This window comes from Vigna umbellata, chromosome 1 (assembly GCF_029865625.1).
Source record: "Vigna umbellata cultivar VRB3 chromosome 1, Vumbellata_1.0, whole genome shotgun sequence".
In the NCBI taxonomy this organism is placed as follows: domain Eukaryota; kingdom Viridiplantae; phylum Streptophyta; class Magnoliopsida; order Fabales; family Fabaceae; genus Vigna; species Vigna umbellata.
The window spans coordinates 68,192,122-68,214,360 of record NC_142165.1 but is presented as its reverse complement, the minus strand read 5'-3'; the positions used below and the strand labels follow the sequence as shown (position 1 = coordinate 68,214,360).

At 29.7% G+C, this 22,239-nt stretch overlaps 1 protein-coding gene across 1 annotated transcript; it reads right to left on the bottom strand.

Moving 5' to 3' along the window:
• Window positions 1-17,136: 17,136 nt before the first annotated feature.
• Window positions 17,137-20,156, bottom strand: LOC124821107 (uncharacterized). Its single transcript, XM_047292936.2, has 3 exons — window positions 18,960-20,156; window positions 18,215-18,778; window positions 17,137-17,930 (listed from the first exon to the last, which is right to left on the bottom strand). Exons 1-3 carry the CDS (start codon window positions 19,471-19,473, stop codon window positions 17,656-17,658), a joined length of 1,353 nt encoding a protein of 450 aa, XP_047148892.2. The 5' UTR covers window positions 19,474-20,156; the 3' UTR covers window positions 17,137-17,655.
• Window positions 20,157-22,239: the final 2,083 nt, after the last annotated feature.

Below are 22,239 nucleotides of genomic sequence, written 5' to 3'. Positions count from 1 at the left end.
TCATGGTTTCTCTTTCATGCACTAGTTTTTATTTTCAATTTCTCTACCAATCATATGTTTATTAATAAGACACTAATAAAAATGTCTTATTAATATTAAAATTAATTTTAAAAAACATGTAATTTGAAACAAATGACTATTTTTCAATTATAGGGAGTTAATGAAATAATTCTTATGAAAACCATTAGAAAAATATGTATTAAAAATAAAAGATACTCTTATGTTAGGTTTGATGCAAAACCAGAACAAATTTTCATGAGAAAAAGAGTTAGAACTTTTTCTTGTATAGGAAACAATAAAATTATAGACGTTATATATATATATATATATATATATATATATATATATATATATTAAAATACTATAGTATAAAATATACTACACCAAAATACATATTAAAATCATTATACCATGAATTTAAACAAATTTTAGTTAATATTTATTTTCCAACATCCTTTTTGTAGGTATTAGAATTATGAAAGTACATTGAAGTAGTGTGTGTATTATAATTTTAAAATACAGATATAACCGTTGAATGCAAGAACAATAATATCTTCAATAATATCTTGGTATAAATTGTATAATTGTTATTGCATCAACAATAAAGTCAGGTGGCAGGACTAGATATAATTAATGTTTCTGATCTCAAACCAAGTATCCAGGAAAGAGATATCTGTACATTCTAAATTTCTTTTGTAACAGAATCACATTCACATGTAGTCCAATCCTACAAGGAAACACCAAAATAGGAAAATGGAATGTGATTTTTTTAGCATGTTTTACTAAACTTGTTAATATTTAGTGTTTAAATATTTATTGAACTTTTTTATTCAAAAACATCATAAATATTACCAAATTAAGACATTTGGTAACATTATATATATATATATATATATATATATATATATATATATAGGATTATAACAAGATTAAATTGAATAAAGGAATAAATAAATAATTTAAATAGTAAATCTAAAATGTATTAATCTGGTTCAAAAATAATTATATTTTAAAGGAATCTTAAAAAAGACACGTATACTTGAATCAAATAATCATTTTTATTAATTATGAAATATTATTTATTTATCTATCTATATATTTCTGTATATATAAACAAAATGGTATCTTAATGTCTTTTAGATATTGATACATTATTTTTCTTTTTCAAAACTTCAAAGGGATTTATGTACATTTTTGGTAAAGTCAAACATAAGTAAATTTTAATTTATATTTTTGGTCAAATAATTTTTTCTGTTCTATATTTTTTCTCTTCTGCTGAAATATAGTTTTGAATAATATTGCATTTATTCACTCAAGTAAGTTATAAGTTAACAGCGAACAACACTGCACAGTGATAATTTAGAAAGATAAAACCCTATATGGATAAAAATTAATTTTGACTGAGATAGAGAAAATCCAATTTCAGACGTTTCATTAATTTCTTTCACAGTAGTGAAACAGATAGGTACAGTGCATCAATATCTGTTCCACCTACAACGTTTAGTCAACAACCGAGTTATTCAAGAAAAGAAAGAAACTATCCTTCTGTACAGCACAGAAGGGAGAAAAAGATGGAGTGAAAGAAAAAAAAAGAAAATTAACAGTGAAAGTAAATATTATTTCATTAAAAAAATATTTTATTCATTATTAAACGCGTCTCTCGTACAATCTGTTATTTATAACTATATTATTTTTGTAATACGTCCTATCTTATTTTTCTTATAAACTTTTATTATTTTAAAATTATTTATATCCTTTAAGAACATCTCATATCACAAATTTTCGCTATTTATTATATAAATATTGTTATTACTATTATTATTATACTTTTTTTCTTTTATAATAAAAAGTTACTGGATATCTTTTCTTTTCACTAGTTTACAAAAATATGCCATTACTTTTAGTTAGAAAAAAAACTGTATTCATATGTATTTTATTAAAGAATAAAATTATTTTAAGTTAATAAAAAAAGTTGCATAATTAAAAATATCATAGTTAAACAACAATATAATGAATTAATTATGCCATGCAAAAACATTTTTTCCTTTTTTTTGTTGAGAAGAAAGTGCATAATACTTCACATTCAACCTTCTCTTCTCTATGTTTCTCCTTCTCTCATTCTTTTTGTATTTCCGTTGTGCAATCTAAAAGAAACTGACAGAAATAATGAAATATAAATCTTTGAAATTGAAGCATTATTCAGGGTTAATTTTTATAGATAAATGTTAGGAAGTAATGTATATAACAGATTAAATGAGGTTCATAGATTCTCACAAAAAATGTATGAGTGTAAGATGAAATAACCTTGGAGTGTTATTTGTAACACATGTTTTAATATGAGATGTATAAAATTGACAGTGGATTTCACATGAGGAAAAGGCTGCAACTTAACTAACCTAATTACTGGTATTTAGAATATGATAGGAAGAGAGAGAGAGAGAGAAAAGTAGGGACCCTCAAAAACTGAAGTAGGTGGCAGTTCGTTCTTGTTGAAATTCTTCTTCTATTGGGGTCCTAAACAAAGGTCCCATTATTCTGTCACTACTTTTTTTATTATTACTACTAAGAACTCAGTCACTATGCATGGAAGCTTGAAAAGGATGATCCAGATGTGTAGAGTGAGGCTAGAGTACTGGTTTATGCCATTAATGGTAAGTTGCATATTCATTCATGTGAACAAGATTTGGGAGATTTTCTTTGGCTTTTCCATGATGCATGAAATCATATCTCTGTAGTCTACACCCTTGCATTGGGAACCTGCGATAATAACGTCTTCCACTACTTACAACGTTTGCACTGCTAATTTTTCTCTAATTTTTCTTTACCAATAAAGTGCTTTTTATATGGTTTTCATCAATGTCAATTTTTAAAATTCATTAAAAGTTATTCATATATACCTCTTCCATCTTAAAATATTTATATTCTTCAAATTTATATTCAAATAATATTTTCTTCATACAATTTCAATAAAATTGTTCCTTTATTCTTGCTAAACCCCACCAATTATATAGTTAATATTTTGTTAATCACTATCTTTCATGTTTCTCTTTCATGCACTAGTTTTTATTTTCAATTTCTCTACCGATCATATATTTAAGATGTGAGAAAGGTTATGTATGTAATGTAAGTAAAGTTTTTGTTATTTTTTTAATTACATTTGTAGTTTCATCTTATAAATTTATATTTTACTAAATGTATTATGTTTTACTAAATGTATTATGTATTACTAAAATCAAACTCTAAATTTAATTGAAGCACGTTACATATTATATAATATAATATATAATTTTTATCTTATATTATACTAATAGTTTCTAAAAAAACAAAGATATGGATAAGATCTATCTTTAATTACACATTACTTAGTTTTGTGTTTTACTTTATTTTTAAACCAGGTAAAACAATTATTATTAGATGTATTATTGAATTTTAAAATATTTTATAAAATATTATTAGAACTAATGCAAGTAATAATTTTCTGTTTTACTTTGTAAGTAAAACAATTATTATTAAATGTTTTGTTAAAATATAAAATATTTTATAAACAATTATTTAAAATAACATTTAATGCCAAATTCACATGTTAAGAAGAACAATGCAAGTCACCTTTAAAATGATATGTTCTTGTGTTTTACTTTCTCAAGAATTAAGGTAAAACAATTACTATTAAATGTGTTATTAAAATTTAAATTTTTTTATAAAATAGTAATTAATGCCAAATTCACATGTTCACTTATATCTTTTTAAAATAATTTTTTTTTGTAAAATCTTAATTTTATATTGTTAATATAAAATGATATAATTATCAGAAAAATAAAATATATTTAATTTTAATTATTTTTATTTTTAGTTGTTAAAATTCTGGATATTTTATTTAGATGAGTAGTTTTCACTTTTTTTATAAATGATTATAAAATATGAAAATATCAAATATAAAACTTATCATATAAGGGATGTTAATAAAATTAATCTAAAAAGTAACAACTACATACTTCAGAGAAAAGTAATTCTAGTTAACCTTAATTAAAGATACAGTTTCATCAATATTAAGGTAGAGAACTTTACAAAACATTAATCAAAATATAATCTTGGCCTACTTTGAAGAATAAATGATGCCAACTATAGAAGTCTCCTTAGTGCTGGTAAAAGAACTTAACTAGCATTAACTCAAACACGTACTAATGTTGATTAAAAAAATATTTATCGATAATGATTAAGAAATAATAATAGTAAAAAAATTCTCCAACTTTCATCAATTAAAAATGATCTTAGTTGAAATTAATAGAAAAAGGTTGAACTTAATAATATTAGTGATACTACTATTTTCCATAAATTTTGAACTAGGTTTTTTCAATCAATATTAATAAAATACTTTCTAGTTGATAGTATTCATTTGTTTCTCATCTATGCATTTATAGACATTAGGTTATTATTTTTCTCTTTTTTTTTTCTTCTTTCTTTATAATTGTACCTCATGCTTCAAGGTATTCAAATTCATTATTATAAAATCTTTTAATTATGAAATAAGAGTAGCATTTGTTATCATTATTGTCTTTTTAAGTTTTTCAAAAGTCTTTTCAACGTCAAGAATATAACATCATGAATATTTTTTCCTTAAAACATCTCATTCTTGTGTGATGGTATTTTTCTTGGCTCTCTTAGTCCTTTTAGTTTACAAATGAAAAATACACATAAACTTAATCAAATTCATCAAGAATTAAATTAGAAAATATGATAATATTAATGTTTTTTTATGAGGAGTCCATAAAGAAAATTATGCAGGAACACCAATATTATCAACTATTATACATAGATAATTTACCACATCCCAAACCCTTTTATTAGTAGATTTAGGAAAGAATTTCAATTCTAATTTTTCAAAAATAATAATTTTCTCCAATAAAGAGAGAGTCCTCTCATATGTAATCCAACAAATGTTTGTGATCAAGTAATCATTTTAATCAATTTTGAATAACTTTCAATGACTTGATCTATATATGAATTGTAACTTTCAATGACTTAATCTATATATGAATTGTAAAAGAATGAATGACTAAAACACTACCAAAAGGTGAATTAATTTAAAAATTGTCATCTAAAGATTTTAAAAAAAAAAATTCTCAAAACTATTGTTGGTGAGGGTAATTAAATGCAACAATAAATTATTATTAATAACAAAAAGTTATCGAGATAATACAAATAAGATGAAAAAGAAAGAGATGCAAAATTTTATTATGGTTCAAGTGTACTTAAATCTATATCCCATTGATCTAACCAGTCTTAACTTGGAATTTTCACAATCTCAAATTATTAAATTACAAACATACGTTTATACTTAACTAGAATAAGAAATACAAACAACTCCATGAAACACCTTTTAAGAAGATTTAAAAAAGGTACTGAAAACATATATAGACATATAATGATGATGCAAAGTTGCAAAGAATAGTTTAAAAGAAGGTCTCTATATGTTTTTAATCTTCTATTTCTGAAACTTTGATAAATTTTGATCTCAAACTTAAAAAAATAAATGAATACAATCCTTTTAACCCAATTACATTAAATATTTTTGACATGTCAAACACTTTTGACAATTTTCCACTTTAATATTTGATAGAAAATGCTTTTGACATGATAAACAAATTTAATGTATAACTAAATTAAAGGAATATTATCCATTCATTTTGAAGTTTAAGGACCAAAATGTATTATATTTTTAGACAAAACGAAGTTCAATTTCATGTCAAAATTCAACTATAAAAACAAATTTAAACCTTAAAAGAATAAAAAGAATAATACCTATAGAATGTGAAATTTATAATGAAAAATCTACATCATGATCACCCCTTTTGATGCATCTTGGACTTTTCTTTTTAGACAATATCTAATGTAATATACACTAAGAAAACTATTCGTTAGAAAACCACTAATATATAATTGATTATGTGTTCTTCATGTAAGCTAGAAACCATTTTCAATTAGATGATGATTGTTATGAATATTATTATTATTATTATTATTATTTATTATTATTATTATTTATTATTATTATTTATTATTATTATTGTTTTGTTATTATTATTATTATTATTATATTATTATTATTATTTTGTTATTATTATTATTTTGTTGTTATTATTATTTTTGTTGTTATTATTATTGTAAAAACTTAGAAAATAGAGCCTTAAGAGTTGATAAAGTGTTTTAGATGATGAGACCATGTTATTTTAGTATTAAAAATAAAAGATACAAATAAATTTTTTTAAGTCTAATTACTTAAAACATCTACCATCTCTCTAGAACTCATTCTCTAAGTATCCGATCCCTTCTCTCATCAAGTTCTAACTTCTCAGTTATCCTTTCGAAGAGTAGGAAATGCCTTTGTAATCACGTCAACAAATGTCTTCCTCTATCACCGATCAATTTGCTTAAAAGAGTAAGTTATTTTTTACTCTTTTCTTGAATTGTACGTTTCCTTCCATGCAAGTGAGCATTCTTGTTGCATGTGCCTTTTTATTCTTCCAATATGTTCTTTGTCGATCAATGGTTGTAATCACGTACCCTAATCATGATTCCATGGTATGTAGGTACAAATAAAGTTATTTAAGCTGAGAGAGTGATTATTGATCTTTTAGTGTTGTTTAAGTTACAACAGGTAAGGGAAGCTATATATTTATTTGTAAGACTTAAGAAGCTTTGTTGAAGTTGATGTAAATGTGGGTTACCTAGTATTATTGTGAAAGCTCGTTTAATGCTACCCGTTTTGATCACTTGAGTTGTTATAATTGGGGTAATAATTGGTTAGAAACTAATGTTAGTATAATAGTATTGATAAAGGAAAATATTAGACTGGTTTTTGGGCTAAATTGAGAGTTTTGAAAGGTGAAATGTTAGAGGAATTAGTTTGAAAGGGAATTTGGGTTTTGAAGGCTGTTTTTGAGTCATTTAAGACTTGTTTAACTACTTAGATCACTAAAATCTGGTTTGTAAGATGTATAAGTTAAGTTGTGAGCTTTTGAGTTGTTGGATTGATTTGGTGAATCTCAATCCTAACGAAACAAGTAAATTGGTACTCAATTTTAGTTATAAACATGTTTTTGAATCAATTCTAGTGTCAATGATATCAATTTGGTTAATTAGATAGGTGTGGATGCAACAAATCAGAAATCAAAGTTGCTGTAATGAAAAATTGATAAATTGAGAAGAATAATCGATTATCTTACTTGATAATTGATTATTTCAGTAAGAAATTCACCTTTGCCTAAAATACTCTTTGGAATAATCGATTATCAAGTGAGATAATAAATTATCTCAAGTCTAAGACTCTCTCTAGAATAATCGATTATCAAGTGAGATAATCATTATCTCAAGTCTGGACCCTTTTCTCCTTTAATTCGCTGGGTGAGTAACTTTGCTTGCCGAGCGAGCCTTGTTTTTGAGATTTTTCTACCTTCTTTGATATAGATGCTAGTGATTAGGGTGAGTAAGCTTTTTGATATTTTTCTACCTTCTTTGATATGTATGTTTTTGAGATGTGTTGTGTGGACTTTACCTTCTTTATATTGGAAATTTAATTAATGTTAAATGGATGCTATATATATATATATATATATATATATATGTATACACATATATATGTATGTGTATACATATATATATATATATATATATATATGTATACATATATATATATATATATATGTGTATACATATATATATATGTGTATATATATATGTATTATATATATGTATATATGTATATATATACATATATGTATATATATATATATATATATATGTTTAATATTAAGTGGATATGAAGTGGTTGTGAGTATAAAATTGTATATCATACTACAATAATTTCAAGGAGAAATCCTTAAGATGGTTGTGTATAGTGTATGTTTTGATATAAGATGCTAGTGATTAGGGGTTATTCTAACATTCTCAATAACTTTCAAATCTCAAGACGGGATGGATAATTATGTCGTGGAGAGTAGAAGGAGGTCCTTCGTCTGATGGTAATTTGTTTTGGCCATAGATGTTTAACAAATTAATCTCAGAGTATTAGCTTACCTTTTTTCTCTATGTTTTTGTATTTTTCTTGTTTCTCCTATTGTAATGATCATCTTTATGATGTGAGCAAATGATGAGTCCTCTCTGTATCAACTTTTAGGTGGTGGAGATGGAGCAAAGGATTAGATCAGGATCCTCTTTGTTAAGACAACATTGTCTATAAGACTGAACTACTTGTTATCTTAGTGAAAAGCTTAAATGATCAAATACTGCTTGAGCAATAGAAAATGTGAAAAATACTTTGTTGTTCTGAACATGTATTAAATGCCATTAAATGCACAACATTTTAAAACAAGTATTGAATTGGTAAGAAGTTAAAACTAAGTTCTTAGCTCTATTTTAGGGTCATTTAAAAATTGTATAGACCTTCAGTTAACAAAAAAATCTGATATTGAATTGGTAAGTAGTTAATAGGTTGAGTTTTTAGGCTGTTTTTGGTCTATTTTAGGGGTTTTAACAAATGAAAATCTAAAGGAGAAGGTATGTGATAAAATTGAATGTTTGAGGTTTGTTTTTGAGTCAATTGTGACTTTTTTAGACCCTTAGTCGGTGAATGTATAGAATTGGTTATAGGTGCTTTTGAGTTGTTGAGTTGGTCTGGTTTCCTTCCATGCATGTGAGCATTCCTGTCGCATGTGCCTTCTTAGTCTTATAGTATGTTCCTTATTGGTCAATGGTTTTAAACGCGTACCTTGATCATGTTTCCGTGGTGTATAGGTGCATATTAGAGTTCTCTGAACTAAAGGAGTAGTTTTTATTTATTAGAGCGGTTAGAGTTTCCAACAAGTAAGGGAAACTATAAGTGGGTTTATAAAGCTTCAAAATGATTTTTTAAATATGAACTGGTGTGATTTAGTTAAAACAGTTAATTGAGTTATGAAGATAATATGTATAAAACTTACTGAAGAATCCCAAGATAGGGTAGCGTGATTGCTTCAATTGGATGTAAATGCGTGTAACATGAAATTAGAAAAGTATGATTGTGAATGAATGTTGAATGTTAATATTTTTATCACTTGAGTGGTTATGTTTAGGGTCATATTTGGTTAGAAGCTAGTGTACATTTTTAAGAAGTAAAAAGGGAGGTCTTGGGGTGGTTTTTGGTCTAAATTAGGGTTTGGACAAGTGAAATTTTAGAGGAATGTGTTTTAGGAGGAAATTTGGGTTTTGGTGTTTGTTTTGAGTGAATTAAGACTTCTTTAGTCATTTAGTTCATAAAACTGTGTTTTGAAATGTATGAAATCTGTTTAGTGGTGATTTGGAGTAGNTCTCTCAATCTATGACTCTAATAGACTCATCTTGACCTTAAGCCCTTGTTGACTCAACTTAACACTTCAGCTTTGGCCAACTCATCTCGTTTCTTTGGTTTAGGTCAACTCGACTCGAGTTTCTTTCTAGGTAGACTCAACTCTATTTAGGTCAATTTGGCTCAACCTTCCTCTTGGGTTGATTTTGTTCAATGTTCGTACTTGGTTGACTCCACTCAACTTTGGACTTGCCAACTTGATATTTGACTCGACTTAAATATACCTTGATTTTGAATTTTTAAAATTCAGAAAAAATATAATTTAAATGGAATCCAAATCTAATTAAATAAATTTAATTTAAAATTTAAAAATATGAATTTAAATTTAGAATAAATTCATTTAAATAAAATTAAAATAATATAAATTTATGTTATTAGAGATTGAATTTCAAAAAAATTTATCCACCTCAATATACTTTAAGAAGAGTGATAAGGTATTGTGATAAAGTTGCAACCTTACATTCAACACTGAGACAAATTCAAAAGTTGAGCTTGAAGTATTTTGGACTTTTTTCTATACAGGAAAATTTAGACAAATTGTTTTTTAAGTTGTTTGCTTCCTAAATCTAGCAAAATTCACCATTTATATTTGACTTTTCACACTTGAAATTGTTGTGGGGATCATTATCAACCTTAACAACTACTTCTAATGACTTACAACCCACTGCACTGATCTAGTCTCGAGTTATTTTAAGAAGAACTCAACATATTGAACAATACCTCATGCAATGAGAAGAAATTAATATAAGCTACTCTGCAAAACCACACAACTTTATAGAATGAATTTTTCCTTACCTCTAAGAAAATGTAATGAACATACATAAACAAATGGTTAGCAAGCAAAATGAAAATACAGATAATTAGAATCAGGTGTCAAACATTTCCACATGACACAACAATCAAACACATGATTTAAAATAACCCATTCTCAGTTAAATGATTGTATGTGGAAGGGAAATACATTATATTAGTTTTAAAAGAAAATTAAAAGGCTGTAAAAAACAGATCCAACTTGTTCCAAAATTTACTAAAAGTTTTCGTAGAGCTAATTTACTAAAATATATTCCTTTGAACATGAGCCAAGTATATAAACCCCCAAATCATAGAATATATTAAGTTAACAAGAATAAAAACTCGGATAATGTACTCTGACGTGTCCAAAACTGAAAATCAATTTTAGGAATGAACCAATGACTTGAAAACCATAACTTTAAAAAGATAAAATACCATTAAATCTTTTCTTTGATTAATCACTTTTAAATTCAAAACGTATCATACTTAATTTAACGGACATTATAAAATAGGATTAGACATAAAAGTTATCGCATTATTCAACAACTTTCTGTCAAATACAAATATAATTAACTCAATTGTTATATTCCACGTTTTTATAAATCAGATCATGACGCGCAAATATACAGTTTTAAAATATTTTTTTTGTATTTCATAAATTAATATATTTTATTTATGTTACGAGTAAAAAATAATAATTTCACTTCTAAGATTGATGTTAAAGATCTAAAAGAATATGAAAAAAAAAACATTTAGTATTAATATCATTATTGTTGTTGTATATTTATTAAAATAATTTACTTATAAGTACTTAATAAATTTTTTAAAAAAATAACATGTTTTTGTTTTACATTTGGACTGTTGATCTAAATAAATTCACATTTTAATTCCTAAAATCATCTAGAACTATTATAACAGTCCAGGAACTTAAACGAAACAAATGGGTTTCAAAACTAAATTGAGAAAGTTTTGATCGTAAGTGATCTCATCCAGTGCCAATTATGGGCTTCGTAAACCTTGTAATGTATGAAGGCCTGCCCAATTGGAGGGTAAAAGAAATATTTTGATATTTAAAAAGAATTATTTGCATAAGTTGACTCTTTTGTTTCTCTTTATACATTTAACTAATTATAGGTCCTATATTCAATTTTAAAATAAAAAAAAATACATTTCTCCCTATATAAAGTAATGGGAATTGTTTTACATTAAAAGGCATTAAGTATTTTTTTAATATCAAATAATAAAGTACTTTTTTTTAATTTTAAAATATTTAAAGAAATTCTAAATTTTGTTATTAATGTTGTCTTTATAAATGCAGGAAGAACAATAAAATTACTCGCTTAAAAAATTACGTTGTCTCAATGTTGTAAAATTATTCTCCTTGTCTTAATAATAAGGTGAAAAAGTTATATGGTTATTTTTATTTTTTTTTTCACGTCATTATTAATAACCGTTTGTTAAAAAGTATAATCTATTGTTCACGTCGAACAACATTATAAACAATAAATAAAAGTTAATGTAAGAATTAATTTAATAGTAAAAAAATAATAACATAATATTATTGTCTATAATCTCAAATTGTCCTAACCAATAACCTTGGACATAAAATAAATGTGTTCATTTTTTTTCTTCTATTTGTTAAACATTTGCATTTTACACCAATACTTAACCACCACCACGTAAATATTCTCATAGTAAATGGACATAAAGAGGGGCGGCTGTTTGGAAGGTCTAAAATAATTAAAAAATTAGATTTATTTAAATTTTTTTAATTTTCTTATACAAAATAATCTATTAAGTTATTATAATTTAATTTTCATAGTATTTTTTAATTTCTATTTTAATTCATATTGATTGTTTATTTTATTGGAGATTTCGTTTTCATTATCCACCAAAAGGTTTAATCTTAACATAGGTTGGGTTGACCAGGCTCTAGGGTGCTGAGCTAGGCTGTTTGACCAAGTTGGGCGAACTTCAAGGTGGTTGGTCTAGACTAGCCAAACTATCTTATTTAGGACCTCGGTTTTGTGGTTGTGGAACTTATTTATGGATGTTCTATAGGTCTTGGGGTTTTTTGACCTTGACTGAGTTAGTAGTGATGTTGGCCAAGCTGGTTGAGGTGTTGTCTGAGTTGGTCATGGATTGGATAGGCTATCTGACGAGTTGTTTGAGGACCTTAACTTCGAGGTTATGGAGCTCGTTTCTAGGTGGTATATAGGTCGGTTTGGGGGTTTCAGACCCTGACCGAGTTACTAGTGGAGGTTGTCGAACTGTTTCTCGTGTTGGTCGAGCTTATGTGTGTAAGGTCGAGTTGTCTGTTGTGTGTTTTTTAGTCCTGTGGATGTTGGCCAAGGACCTATGGATGGTTGCTAAGATGTTTACTCTGTATGAGTATGAGTGTCGAGTTGTTTCTATGTATGGTGATGTGTGGTTGTTGTATCTATTTGTCGTATTTCGTAAATTCGAAGGTGGGTTCTCTTCATCTATAAGAGGTGGTAGAAGATGAGGTTCGAGTGCTGCCTTTTCGTCTTTTGAGGCGGTAAAAAGGGAATGATATCTTGTTCGTAGGTTTTTGGCTCGTGTTGAGTATAATGTCTGTTTTGAGTAACAATGGAGTTTTTTTTCATAAGTCTTTAAGGAGTATGAGAGATAGGTCCAAAGTTACAGTAGAGGACGACTCAAACTGTCATTTTTTGGTGAACAAGTTTTGTGTGGTAAAGTACGGGAGAATGACACATGTTTTGAAATTGCTTGGTTGTGTAACGTTTTGGGGTGGCTTCTGATTTGAGATTACCTTGTTTGGTGTGTGATGTTGATAGTATTATTATGATAATTGATGTTTATTGTTTACATTATTTCATTGAAGGGTTATTTTGGTAGTTTGTCTTTATTGTTTTTGTGTGTTGCGATAATTGTATAACCCGTACCATTATATGAGAACATATATTTTTACAAATGTTCCAGTTAACAAGTAAATTAGTGAGATGTTAGAAGAGCTTGGAAGATCTTTTCTAATTTATATTTCAAATAAATTTCGTTTAATTTTGATTAAAATTTCGAATTAATATTTGAAGGGTTAAATATGTTTTTAGTCCCTAAACTATTGGTCGTTTCTGGTTTTCGTCCCTCTTTCAAAATAAGGTACAATTTGGTCCTCATTCTTTTCGAAACGTTCGTTTTAGTCCTCGGAATTTTGGTTTTAGTCCTCATTTGTTGCTAAATGAGGACCAAATTTTTAAACATTGTTTAGTTTTCGAGGACTAAAACGAACGTTTCGAAAAGAATGAGAACCAAATTGTACCTTACTTTGAAAGAGGGACGAAAACCAGAAAGGGCCAATAATTTAGGAACTAAAAACATATTTAACCCATATTTAAAAGGTTTCAACTATCAAACAAGTCTTATTTATTAGATATTAAATGAATTAAGTTTTTTTATTACTTCAAGTTTTCTTCAACCGTATTAAGTTTTTGCCCTATATCATTGTTTCTTCAAACGGAATGTTACACGTAATATCATGTGAATGTGAGTAAACTTTTTCACATCATTAATGATTTTGCCCTACATCATTATGAACCTATTGTACTTTTTTGTGTACATGTCTCGATACTGAACCAAAATAGAATTGAGTTGTCAAAATAAGTATTTAATTTCTACATAACTCAAACAGTCTCCTTTTTACTAATAATTTGTTACATTTGAACTTCGTGAAGAGTTTATTTAACTTTAGTCGAACGTTGTTAAGGTTTTTTCTCAGGAACCTCATTTGAGGACAAAAGAATGACATGCTCCTAGAAAGTAGTGTTCTAAACAAATTTGCTCCTTGAATGAAGCCCTCGTCTTAATTCTTCACAGATTGAAATATTTTTTTTCATTAAACTTCTCAAACTAGAAATGGTATTCATCTTCTTCCAAAAATTTATTAATACCATATGCAAAAAGATATCAAAATTGACTCTAATACCAATTTATCATGCACCAAGTTCCAAATTTTGTAAGATCAATGAAAGAGTTGTGTAAAGTCAATTGCGAATAACACCAAAAGGCAATTGACAAATGAAGTTAAAATCACTAAATTCAAATTGTGTACTATGCAAAATAAGTTTTAAGTTACATTATTCTATTGTTTTGTCATTCAACACACTCTTATAAAAGGGATATAAAACAATTACAGAGTAGTTAGAACTTAAAAAATAAAATCCTAAGAAATAAAACATATACAAGATATTTGTTCACAAGACAATTTACAGTTCTTAATCATTTAGAGTTTACTCCTAGACGTCATTATTATTTAACCGGTAAATATTTACAATCAAACCATTTACCCTAAAAAAGTTTAGTGCACGAAGATCTATATTTTTTTTTAAAATTAAATTACATTCCAATATCGTATACTCGTTATTAAATGCTAGTAAAATGAATTATAAAATTTGATTACCAAAAGTTAGGCTTACAATAAACCAAATTGTTATTATGTGTTGGCGAACAAGATTCAGGTTTAACCAGATCCTTATCCTATAAATCCTCATCATAATAATGTACTAATTACTAATTGTGAGTCAAGCAAATCATAAATTTTTATTTTCCCAAGTGAAACAAAAGAAATGAAATGAAGTTCTTAATTCTTAGTTAAGAAAATGTAGATTGGAGTGCTTCATCGCCTCCCCATCATCATCATCATTGTCTACTCTGCCTAAAATTAAAACCAATGTTTTCAAGTCTCTTCTAAGCCAACCATTTGCTTTTGATATTTAGCCAGAAGGTTAGTACATCTCTTTATGTTTATATCTAACTGTGGCAAAATGTCATTAATTTGTCCTTTTTATTTCTATTAATTGCTTGTATGGAAGGCTAGAATGGTGCCTCTTCACATCTTTACATATAAGCATCATAGTCCCGAAATACTATAAAGTTGACTTACTGATAAAAATTGAAAGAAAGAATGAGATGATGTGAGTTCAACTCTCCAGTTAATATTTGAAAGATATGTTAATATTTAAAAGATATAAGATTGATTTGAAGAATTTGAAAAGAAATATAGAATAAGCTGTAGGTTCAACTCTCCCACTAACAGAAATTAACAACTAATATTTATTGATAAAATAAAAAACAAAAAAACATCTTAATCCCACTCAAGCATTACGGAATTTCTTCAGGAATTAGTGGTTTGTCCTATGAGTTTGCAATATTGTTTTAACTAACCTTAAACTTTTTTAGTTATTTTAGAATTATTAAATGATTATTGTTGTTCTTATTATGAGGAAAACAATATTAAGCTAGTGATTATGAGACAACAAGAAATACTTTGAAATGGAAGAAAAGTTCTCATCAATATTTTAGTTTTTATCCAATTTTCCTAATTCGACATTAAAAATATGCAAAAGTTAGAGAATTTAAAAAACCATAAAGATTAAAAGTAAAAATAAAAATAAAAAATCAGAAATTTTCCAATCCGAAGACACTATTAACTGCTGTGATAATCATTGCAGTCCATTTAGTTTCTTTTATTGAGAATGAAGGTAAAAGGGCATTGGCATTAATTATGAGAATGAGATTGGGCTTCATTGAATCCCGAAGTGGGCTTATTTGTTCCCAAAATTTTGGATGGGCGTGGGCACCACCTTGGGCCGTCATGCTGTGCTACGACAACCTATGACCTACACCAACATCGATACACACTTGACCCTAACTGGCATGACGATTCAACAGTAGTTTATGTCAGATGTTACTTGGCAGAGTAAGTAATGGTAGGGTCACGACACAACATTCATGTTTTCTCATCTTAACCCATCACTATCACTTTTGTAATAAACCCAGACGGCGACGTTTTCCAACTCCATAACATCCAAACCTCAATTAACTTTATGCAATTACAGGTTCAGCCACGTTCAAAGCCCGCTCTCAGTAGTTTGTTGCCCCCCAAAAAGACCTCCCATTAAGACACTACTCTTGCATTTTACTTATATTTTTGTAGAGACAAAATTAATTTGATAAATAACGATAAAAGTGCATTCAAACATTAGTTAGCATTTTAATAAATAGCTTCGTCTTGACATTATGGTAAACTTGCATGTTTGTGATCAATTAAAGGTAAATTTCTCATTTAATACTCACTTTCATGTCAATTGAAATAAGATAAAAACTAAAAAAATAACTTTCAGCAAAACTAAACAAAAAATACTAATAGGGTCTGAAATAACATATAATTGGTATGTAAAATAATGTAGATAAAATCTAACACTGAACTCTGTACGACATTCATTCTAAAGTTCTATTATGTGCTTTAGGAATTATAAAAATGTGAGTCTCAGTTATGAACGAAACAGTCAAAATATAGTCTACATCTGTGTTAAAGTAACATTCAAATTCTGGCAAAATTTTTATGACAAGGGCAGTTGAAAGTCATTGACCATGCATAATTTTCTCGAGTCTGCATTAAGTGTGGGAGTTAAGTTGAATTGAAAAATTTATGATGGTGTTTGAAACAGTTAAAATAAATGTATCATAGGTCTCCAAACTAACAGGTTTGTTTGTTAGTGAGCAGAGTTCTATCAAAGGAATTGAGTGAGTGAATAAATAAATAGGTACAAAGCTCATGTGAGTGGCATGAATTTGCAAAAGAGATTTTTTGGTGATGGGGGAAGATGTTGCACAGTTGGGGATCTTGAATGCATAAATTGGATGGAGTCAGTTGCTGAAATTGTGGCTTAGTTATTGCATCACAGGCCCATGAGAAAAGGATGTTTCCCAACAGTTCCCATTTCCAACCCCCTTCCTACCATTTTCATCATTCCACCAAAACAGTTCACAAAAACCTTTTTTTTATAGCTAAATAAAAAAAAGTCAAAGCAGCCTTGGGTTGAATTGAAACTGGGAACAGAAATCCGTATTTATTCACGATAATCTTAAAAATAAAGACTATACATACACTACTTTACTTTACTATACCAATTCCTGTCCTTTCCTAGCTTCTTACACGTATCACTCTATCAGTCCTTCTGTCTCCCAATTTGTTTTAATTAGTACCTTCCTATTCTTAGCCATATATTCTAAGTGACAAACGAATGTCTCGGACACATTTAATATCCAAATCATCCGTTTCAATCTTCATTTGGCTGGTCGACAAATTTAACCCATGGGATTGTTACTATAGAAAGCGCCAAAAACTAAAAGGAAAGAAAGAGCATGAAGATGAAAATGAATAGAGAATGGTTATAGTAATCAAATTCAATTATATTATTGTTATTATTATTATCATTATTATTATTGAAAAGGGTCCCCATGTGATAAAAAAGAAAGGAGATCACAACAGAGATAGGTGTGAAGTGTGATTCTTAACAGCAGTGACGCAAGGATCACAGTCACCAAACTGAAGCAACTATCCTTTCTGTTTACCTCGAATGGCTTCTCAGTAATGTTGGACCACACCCATATTGAGGAGCTTCCGGGGAAGGCTGCAGCTTTTTGTTCGGTTCTAACTTTGATCATGTGGCTCCTACTCCAAGGAAGTCAATAAATGGCGGAGGAATTGCATCTGGGGGGTCACTGCTCATGGCTTGATCTCTGTGTTCTGCCACTGATGATAGTGAAGCTTCACTGCCCAGTATCTGTGCTGTGGAATTTGAGAAACCGTAAAAGTTGTGACTGTTTTGGTGTTGTTGCATTAGCATCAGATATTGGGGGTAATGAGAGTAAAAACCAGACGGTTGCTGATGGTTCTGGCCAAAATACTCTCCCACCATGTCATTGCTTCTACCACCTGCAGGTCCAAACACCAGTGCTTTAAGCTATATAGTATTATGAAACAAATGTCATTATAAATGCGCCAGTTTTTTTTGGGAGGACTAGTTAAGCTGCGACCCAAAAAGGGTTGCATCAGTCACTGTAGCAGACCAAAAAGATAGACAAACAAAATCACAAAAAGTAACACATTTAACTTTGTTTGAAAAGTAAGATACAGTGATTTGAAGGCTAATGAATGAAGTTGTAACCACAAGCATTTGAAGGCGAGAAATTTAGTGCGGATTTGAAATGGGCACCAACCTGAAAAGAAATCAAGCGGTGTTTGTTGAGGATACATGGCAATGTGAGGAGGGGCCAGCTTGGTGGTTGAGATTGCTTCTTTGGAAGCAGCCATGTGGGGTGAGCCATTTAAGCCATACTCAACCCCACCACCACCACCAGGAGGAGCAGCTACTCCATGGAAGGGTGCAGCGGCATAGGGGAAACTCGGCATGTTGTTGTTAGCAAGTCCTCCGTTAGGGAGACTGAGACAATAGGGTGGTGGTGGTTCTGTCCCTGCAGTGGCTGTGTCTCTAGAGACATTGCTGCTTGTTGTGTTTTCCTCCACTCTCCTGTAAACAGATTGGCTCAGCCTCCTCCTCCTGTAAGCACTGGACTGTTCTCTGTACTTCCTGGCCATTATAACGTGCCAGTGATTCTTCACTGCATTATCTGTTCTTCCAGGGAAAAGCCTAGCAATCATGGCCCATTTGTTGCCATAAATCCTATGTGCCTGCATTAGTCTCTCTTCCTCTTCTTCACTGAAAGCTCTCCTATTGATTCTCGGGTCCAACTGGTTGAACCATCTCAGCCTACAACTCTTTCCTAAATACACAACATCATCCAATGAGATCTCAACGAAACAAAGATAAATGAAAACACATTCATTGATATAAAAAAATTGTCACCTCTAAAACATCGGAAACAAATCATACAAATTCTTTAAGAAAAAAAATGAACCATGGGTTTATATCTATCTGATAACCATTTACACTGGTTTTCTAACCTGATCTTCCTTCTAACTTTTCGGCTATGAGGTTCCAGTTCTGAGGGCCGTAGAGAGCCACAAGCTCCTTGAGCTTGGAATCTTCTGCCGGTCTCCAATGCCCCCTTGCACAGAGCTTGGAATGCCCCGAACCACTATTAGAATTCTCATTAAGGTTCTCTTCGTTAAAGTTATTAGCATTATGGTTAACTTTGTCACTGTCTTCCCCACCACCATCGTCACTGCTATCAGACCCTTTACCCTCTTCCGCCCCATCACTGTTGGGCTGTTCCTCAAAGTTCCTCCCAAGGAATTCCCTCATAAAGGGCAAACCCCAGTTTGAGCCGCCGCCGTTGGAGACATAACAATCTTGATGAGACGAAACGACACCATAGTTAGAGCAAAGAGAAAGAGAATCCATGTCAGCATAGACCATTCCCATCGAGGGAGGGGAAGAAGAGTAGGAAGAAGAAGAAGCGTATCGAGTGAGGTTTTCTTGTGAAGAGTATACAACACTAGCAGGCCACGCCTTCATGTTCTCTGACTTGCTCACAAATGCTGAAGAAGGATATGAATGTTTTTGAAGTGTTGCAAAGTAGAAAAAGCGTGGATCAGGAAGAGGAAAAAGAAGAAGAATATTTCATGCGATGAAGAGGAGGAGTAACATGAGAGGATAGTTTGACAGGACAGATAGTGAAGGGGGAGAAGAGATTTTTGCAGAACATAAAACAGCTAAAGTGGTTTGGTTTGAAAAGTTTCCAGTGGTGAAGGCTTTCAAGAGATATCCCTACAAGGATTCTTTCTTCACTAACAAGACCATTGGTTCAACGAGAAAAGAAAAGAGAGAGAGAGAGAGAGAGTTTGAAGTAGTTAGGTACCCAGACTGAGGCAATGAGTCTGGCATTCTTCATTTAACCAGTTGCTGTCATTATATTACTACTATTTATTCTATTCTTTTAACAAATCACACCTCACTCACACGTGTGAGAGTGAGAGACAGGGAGAAAGTAATATATTTTCTCTCTCCATTCATGGGGGGTTGCAGGGTCTTAGGCTGTCTCTCTCTAAATTGACAAGAAAGACAGTAATGTGATGGGTGCTTACTTGGGGTTGTGGCAGCAGCAGGGACATCTTTCTTTTCAAAGCACATCAAAATTGAGGGCTTTGCTTTGCCATTGCTACACAACACAACGGAACAAGCCTTGTCATGTTCATATGCACTAGCACTAGTAAATGACCCTAGCACAGCCTATTCATCAACCTATTTTCTCTCTCTTTCAATATCTCTGTCCCCATCAACATCAGCGTCACTGCATAACTCCCTCCTTCTGCTTGTGCTTATGTTTTTGCCTGCTCCTCCTATTAACTAGATGCAATGCAATTCAAACAGCCTTCAGTAACCTTGGTTTCAGTTTAGGTAACCACTTGAGCTCGACTTAACGACCAACCTATCCCTTCGTTAAACACATCTACTTCAACTCATTTACTACTATCTTACGTACTTCCTCTTCAAATTACCTACCAATTTCTAATTAACCCTTTTTATCATTATTCACAAAAATTAATTTTACTTTTAAGCTATTCTTAGTTACACTCACTCAAAATCCTACTTATCTTTACATTTTTTTTAAATGCTATTTTTTTATAAGTAAAAACAGTAAATAGAATGTAATTCATTCAATATCTTTCGTACTTCAAAAACAGTTCTTCTATTTAAGACTGGTGAAAAAAATGTACAGGATTTTAGACTACCCTTTTCAGGATTAATGTATTCATGTGAGTTTCGAATAAGTTTGTGGTCATTTATTGAAATTTACATTGTCATTCCATTGTGAAATACAGTTGATATGATATTTAAGGTGCTTACCACCAAATTCAAAATTTACTAGTCATAGTTTTAATTAAATCATAATATAGTTATTTACATAATTCTCTCCCCAAAATTTTCATCATTCCTTTAACTGTTATTTATAATATAAATGAACATTGTTTGGTTTTAATGTTCATAAATTATTTGTATTAATTGATCAAAACCTACTCATGTAACTTTTATTTTTATTATTTTCAAAACTCAAATTGTTGTTTAACTTGGATTTACTTTAACATTTTTATCAGTGGCTTCTGATCTTAACTGCCTTCACTGATAATTTATCATATTTGTATTTGTACTTGTTACGAATAAGATGCATTTGTATTTTAAAAGATAATGATTTTGATGATGCTGCAAGAGAAGAACTCGAAGAATGAAATTGTAATTATTTAAAAGCACTTTTGTAGACTGAAAATGTATTAGGAATAACTTTGAACATGTAAACACTTAGAAATTTCCTGTCTTTAGAATATCTGCACATATAATTGATTATTTGATGTAATAATTGATTATCACGAGCCTTTTTGAAAAACCAGTGCTCTCACAGATAATCGATTATTGCTTGAAATAATCGATTATCTTGGTCTGGATGAGAATTGCCCAAGTCTCACAGATAATCAATTATTCCTCAGGGTAATCGATTATCACTCTTTTGAAAACTCTGTAACGGACTTGAATAATCGATTATTACTTACAATAATCGATTATCACTGCAGTTGTATTGTGTCTTTTTAATTTCAGACCTGTGGGCTATATATAGTTGTCTAAAACCCTTAGAGGGTTTATCTAAGTCATTTGAGAATACAGTGTGATATGAGGAAGTTCTCAAGTGTTAGTTCATCACTCTTGTCAAGTCTTGTGAATAGGAGAAACTCGCACTTTGTGTGTCAAAGGTCGGAGCAGTTCTCTTCAAGTTGGCAGAGTTGTCTCTTCCAGTTCGTTAGTCGAAGGAAGATACTTGTTGCACTCTTCCGATTTGTCTATCGAAGGAAAGTGTTGGCTGCTCGCTTCCAAATCGTTTGTTGAAGGAAGCTTCCTTCCGGTTCGTTCGTCGAAAGAAGGTTTTTGCTTTTCTATTTACATTCACTATTATGTAATCTGTACAAACTGTGAAATTGTTTTTAGTGAAAAAGGTTAATCACTATTTATGGTGATTAACGACTGGACGTAGAATCTTTTGATTCGAACCAAGATAAAAATCTTTTGTGTGATTTTTTCTATTTCCTACACTCTTTACATTTTCTGCACATCAACTGTTTGATAAAACGTTTAAGAGAAAATTAAAGGAACCATTTTTAAAATTGACCGAACAAGCTCTTTGCTCTTAACAATCTGTATCTACTCTGTATTTTAATATTTCCGTTGCGCAATATTGATACTGATTATTCCAACAATTGGTATCAGAGGTTGCTTTGATATTCTTTCAAACTT